This window comes from Charadrius vociferus, unplaced genomic scaffold (genome assembly GCF_000708025.1).
Source record: "Charadrius vociferus isolate BGI_N301 unplaced genomic scaffold, ASM70802v2 scaffold27, whole genome shotgun sequence".
In the NCBI taxonomy this organism is placed as follows: Eukaryota; Metazoa; Chordata; class Aves; order Charadriiformes; family Charadriidae; genus Charadrius; species Charadrius vociferus.
Window position 1 is genome coordinate 1037404 of NW_009649173.1, and position 6002 is coordinate 1043405.

Here is a 6002-nt window from a genome sequence, read left to right on the forward strand (position 1 = left end):
CCTTCTTGTGCGGCGAGGTTTTGCGCAAAAAATAAACTCACTTTCCACCTAAGCCACAAAACCGGCCGCCGCTCCGGCCACGGCTCCGCTGCTGCGATCTGCACTTCGCTGCAAACGCTCAGCCCACGGCCCGAGTCCCACCGGGAGCCGCCTGGGCTGGGCGAAGGGCTGTCATTCCCAAAAAACCCACGCTCGCCATCCGGGAGCAGCCCCTGCATCACATCGCATCGCATCGCATTGCATCGCATCGCACCACGCCGGCAGGGATTGCCCCGCAGCCTCTGCGGCTCCGGCACTGGCTGGGGTTGCAGGATGGCAAGAGAATGAAGCAAATGTGTAAGAAGCACGATTTTCCGTGGTTTGGGCTCTGGGGGACTATTTTTAGCTCCTGCTGACTCATTTGGGAAATGGCTTCCCCTCCCCAAGCCTCATCCTTGGCCACTCGGTGCCATCCTTAATTCCTGCATATAACACACATAAAGTGAACTTAAAGTGACACCACCCCGGCTCAGCTGGGAGATGGTGGAGGAGATGGGATTGGGGCTGGACCGGGTCTCCCTGGCTCCCACGGTCCTGTGCAGCTGCCCTCCCTTCGTTAACTAGGGTGCCATCTAATGACCCCCCAAAAAAAACCTTGTGGAGGCTCTGCCGGGTCTGCGGGGAGGAGCGGGGCAGTGGTGGTACGGGGTGCTGTCTCTCCTGGGAGCTGGGCTTCCTCCGTGCATCCCTCATGGAGCACTCGGGAGTTGATGAGCAACTCCCTGCTCTCAGTCCCACCCCCCAGAAAGGCAGTTTGAAGCCCTTCTGCTGGTGAATTCATGCCTAAGAATTTGCCTTCAGACTTAAAAGAGCTCTGAGTCAATTGGACCCAACCTCACGCTCCTGAAGGCTGAAAATAAGGCAATATCGGAGTTTCCTTAAAGCCTTCCCAGAGGGTTGGGTTCATCCAGAATCCCTGGGCACTGGGGCTGTGCCACGCTGTGTTCACCGTGGCACCTCCTCAGCTTGCCCAGCCTTGTTCCCAGCAGCTCCCGTGGCCACCGAGCCTTCCCATGGGCTCGCACGCCGCTGTTCCTGCTCCCAAAATCTCCCCAGCTTTGCACGGCAGCATAGCTCCATACCGGGGTCGCTGGCCACAGCTCACCCGAAAACAGCTTTTGCTGCCCTCCTGACCCTTAAACTCCACGTACTCCAAAAGCACGCATGTCTCTAATTATTTTTATTTTATATATACTCTTTTTTTTTTTTGCCTCCAGATCACAGCCAATGTTGAGCCTGGGGCTGCGAGCGCCCGGCCTTGGCGACGGGAGGATAAACGTGGCAGAGGGGGGGGCCAGCCGCTCGCCTCCCCTCGTCTCACCCAGCGCGAAGCTGGAGATGCCGGGCGAGGACAGGCAGCCCCGTGGGACCAGGGGGTCAAATTTGAGGACGGTGAAATCTCTGCGTGCAGGTCCCCGGGGATCCCGCGGGGAAGGGGCCGGGGAGGTCCCTCCGTGGGGCAGTCCTGCGTCCCCGTTCTCGTGGCCCCGTGTCCCACAGCAGAAGAGCTGCGGGTTGGGACGGGCGAGCCCAGCTGGAAAAGCCAGAGGTCCCCAGGAGGTCAGTCCGTAGACAGGGAGCAGGGATAGACTCCCGCGGAAGTTTACTAAAACTGAACACCCTCATAGAAATGCCATTTAAGAATTTCTTTGCCCTAAACCTAATACCCGACTGTAAAAAATGTGTAACAAAAGTTGATATAATTCCAGGAAAAATTATAAAAAGGAGGATGGGAAGGGACTTTTTCCACCGTGCAGAAGGAATGTGGATACGGTCTATAAAATTAATTTCCTCTTTCTTACTAAACAGTACCTTCTGAGCAATTCAGATAAATAGCAACATTCATTATTCTCTGCACCAAAAATAAAAAAAAAAAAAAAAAGGAACTTTTAATGCTTGTGTATTCCTGCAATTATCTTGAGAACCCTTTTATGTTGACAGCCAGGGGTCAAAAGCCGGTCTTGGTTTCACCTGATCTCATTGACTTCTGCAGAGACATTCCAGATTCACGCCAACACAAGAGCCACCAGAGCCGAGCTCGGGACACACAATGCTGCCATTCACGTCAGGAGGATGCTCGGCTCAGGGAAAATCACTTCTCTTTCTATAGATGATATCTACACAGAAAATGGAGGAAAAGGACAATGCATGGAAACGCAGTTATGCAAACAGCATAAATTTCAAATCAAAGTGCTCTTCTCTGAGTTTATAAACTGTGCCCCCGATCACTGGTTTTCTCCTAGGGAAATGAAGAGGGAGACCAGTATGCTTAAGTGTAAATCTAGGCGTGGGAAATGAACTTCTGGTGCTCTTAAAAATTTCCAGCACACCCTAAAGCCTGAGTCACTGGGATTATTGGGGCCAGTGAATTTTACCTGCCTATCACCTTCTCGAGCATCCGTTTTGTAATGCCTTTGAATTTCACTCAACGGCAAATGCGGTGCGAGTATCCCCCTACCCTGCGGGACGCCAAAGAAAGTTGAATGTCACCATTCAGCATGAGCTATTCAAACGGGAGCTGCTTCCAGCACCGGCAGAGGGGTCTCCAGGGCTCACGTTATCGCTTGTACCTACGGAACGCTTATAGATCTACAGCATTGAGTTTCCGCAAATATTAGTAAAAGCTAACTTGATTTTGCAAAGCTTAGAGAAAGTAAAAACAAGCGTGGCGGAAAGCCAAGGGATTTAAAACCTGCGTATTTTGGTTGTGTACGTCCTCGGTGCGGGGACCCCATGGCCACCCAGGGCTCCCGCAGCAGGAGCGCACATCTCCTCCCGCACACCCTGCGGCTCCCGGCAGCACCAAGGACGTGGCACTCACTGGCTGTCACCCCGTGCGAGGGACCGCGGGTGGGACAACAGACCGGGAGGAGGAGAAAAAGGAGAGAGGGATGAGCTTGGTAGCGTTCCCCGAGTCTGCCGCTGGGACCCATCCTGCTGGGCGCACAGACCCTCACCACGCTCTCCCACGAGCTGGGGACGCTTCAGTCCAATTCTTAATTTCAGTATATGGGGTGGTTTACAAGACCATCACGTATGGCTATTTTAACTCTGCTTTAAAGATTAACGCAGGTATCAGTGAAGTCACTGCAAGCTTTGCTATTCAACATCAAGAAGAAAGTAAAGATAAGCACTTATATTCCCATCTCACCCTTTTTCCCCCCCAAGCGTGACTTTGGAGAGGAAGCCCTCCCTCCACACGCAGAACAGGCAGAGCCAAAGCCCATCCGTTTTCCAAGCAAGAGTTCGGATTAAGACTTGAAACTCACGTTGTAACCGGAAGGAGGAGAAAGGAGGAACCAAAGTCTCTGCAAGTTATTCTGCAGCTTTGGCTTATAGCGTAATAAAGTCATTTTGCCAGCAGTTTTGTAAATGAGAGCAGAGAAAATGGTGTCCAGTTACAGACACTCTGGCAAGATAGCTCTTGGCAGATCCTGCGAACAGCAAATTTGCTTTGGGACTCTGTTGTTCAGACTTCGTTAATGTTCTTGAGCTTCATTAATTGTCATCACATTTATTTTCCTCATGTTAAAACATTTTCCACAGGGCTGCACTGCAACCAAGTCCCCGGCGCATTTCTCAGGCTGGGGCGGCCGAATTTCCCTAATCCCAACCCTTTCCTCCCAATTAGGGCCCAGCCTAAAAATCTTGCACTGGTGAAACCAAACTGCAACTTAGTTTATATAAGAGAAAAAAAAAAGTCACAAATGTAACTATTTTAATGACTGTATTTTAAAAAAAAAAAACCAACAACAACCAACCCAACACTACATGCAACGTATAATTTTGTTGCCATCATAATTAAGAGGTATTTCCAAGGGCTCACCAACCAGAAAACAGAATTTGGTACCGTAAAATTCCTACGTGCTGTACAGAATAAGATGAACTTGGCCTAAAACCATGGAGCCTGACCTCGCAAACCCCTACTCATGTGAGCAGCCTCAATGAAATCCTATGAAATCCTTGGGATTACGGATGTGGAAATACACTTCTCAAAGAAGTGGGGGGAAAAAAAATAAATTAAAAAAAATCTCATAGGAAGACACAGTTAAAGTACAGGGAAAGGGAGCAAGAAAAAAAAAAAAAAAAACAAAACACAACAACAAAACCCAAGACACGAGGAGAAGAGAAAACCTTTGTCAAAATCCTTTATTCTGAACAGTCTGTCTCCTTCAGAGCCAGTCTCCGCGTTTCTTTTTGGCACAGAAACAGGTTCAAGCAGAAAGAAAACGTAACACGTACTTGATAAAAAGCAATTTTTAATTTTATCAAATTGATCTGTACAAAAGTTAGCATTGCTTAGTCAGAAGCTAGTGAAGAGAACAGATAAGTAACAGCCAAAGTCTTTCAAACTTTATACAGAAAAATAGATTGCATAAAAATGAGTTTTCTGTATTTTCCCCCACCCCCACGTCCCCAAAAGGAAATATGCAAAAAATATTTTTAGAAAAAGAGTAGGAAACATAGAAAAGGTAAAAAGATGATAACCTCTGAAATGTGTTTTTTAGATTTACAAAGTTTTTAAAGGCACAAGTTACCATAAAATAGATGGTTATTATATGCTCAGCATACAATGGAAGAAGTAGAAATATATCAATGAAATATTAGTCTAAAACTAAGTACCTAAAAATTTTTTTAGTGGAGAAGATTTTAGTTTCACAGCTTGATGGATGGTATCTGGTCCCTAGAAGCCAAAATTAAAGCAGAGGTTGATAATTTCTCATTAAATTACATCTTCCTATAAAGTAGTCCTGGTTCTTAAAGTGTACAAAGACTCTGCAATGCCTTAAATCCAATTTTAACACAGCTAGAAAAATCGCCTGCTCCTTTTTGCAATCGTTTTAGCCCCCCAATTTAATTAGTAACTTCCCTCCCACCGCGCCTCGTTATTTTACATTCCCCTTTGAGTTTCCCCGTTGGTGACCAGGTCCGCGATGGGCAGATTCGTTCAGTCCCTCTCTCAAACACGACTGCTGCAGCGGTTCGAAACAAAAAAAAAAGAACAAACAAAACACCAACCCAAAACCCAGCAAAAAAAAAAAATCTATAGACTCATAACACCGTTTTATTGTATCATCTCCACTATTTTTATGCTCCCTCCCCACCCCACCTTTAAAATCTTTTAAAATTCTACTTTTTGCACAAAATTACTTCATTAATTAAAAGACAAAATAATACAGAACATAAATACATATTTAACAGATTTAAAAAAAAAAAACAAAACAGAAAAACCAAAAACACTTTAAGCTTCCAAAAAAAAAAAACCAAAACAAAATGTTAATTACAGCCAAACCTTGCTTAGAAGAACTCTCGACTAAAAAAAACAAACACTTCAGACATTTAATTGGTTGGTCCCACCAGACTCATTTGTTCCCACGAGATTGTTACACGGAATAGTCGGGTTTTCGGGTTTCATCCACGTTGGTCCGAGTGAGTTCTTGCCCTCAAGGTTGGTCCGTTCCTCACATTGCAATAGACCCTTAAAGTCTCAAACAGCTTTTTTTTTTTTCCTTTTTCTTTTTTTTTTTTTCCCCATTAATTCCCCCCCTTCCCACCCCCCTGCTCCACTTTTGCACGTGTCAACTTCCACGACGAGTAAGTTCAGTTCAGTCCTCACAGAGGAGTCAAATGGTTTTGTCCTTCATTTATTCAAAAGGAATCGCCGGTCCTTTTTTATTTGTTTGTTTTTTAATTATTTTTAATTATTTTTTTTTTTAATTGTATTAAAGAAAAATAGAGCTCTGTCCTTTTTGGAGAGTTTTGAAGCAAGGGGACATCCAGTCGCAACGAACAGAGTTCCCAGTGGCTCAGGAGGCACTTCGGAAACTATCGCAGCACTCCACGCTCTTCGTCTTCATTCCTTCATTAGTGCATACGTTGGGGAAGCCCACGGGGGCTCCGCACATCCTTTAAGGCCTCGTCAGGGTCGTATAGACCGGCTGGTCCCAGTTAGCGGTGGGGCT

At 46.4% G+C, this 6002-nt stretch overlaps 1 protein-coding gene across 1 annotated transcript in view; it reads right to left on the reverse strand.

Annotated features, from left to right (window-relative positions):
* The window catches only part of SOX8 (SRY (sex determining region Y)-box 8), a gene marked incomplete at its 5' end in the record, with an annotated part of 19198 nt that overhangs the window by 9746 nt on the left and 3450 nt on the right, over positions 1 to 6002 (reverse strand). Inside the window, one exon of the mRNA XM_009888556.1 lies at positions 1361 to 1573. Coding sequence (XP_009886858.1) covers positions 1361 to 1573 — 213 coding nt within the window. The remainder of the gene's footprint in view (positions 1 to 1360; positions 1574 to 6002) is intronic.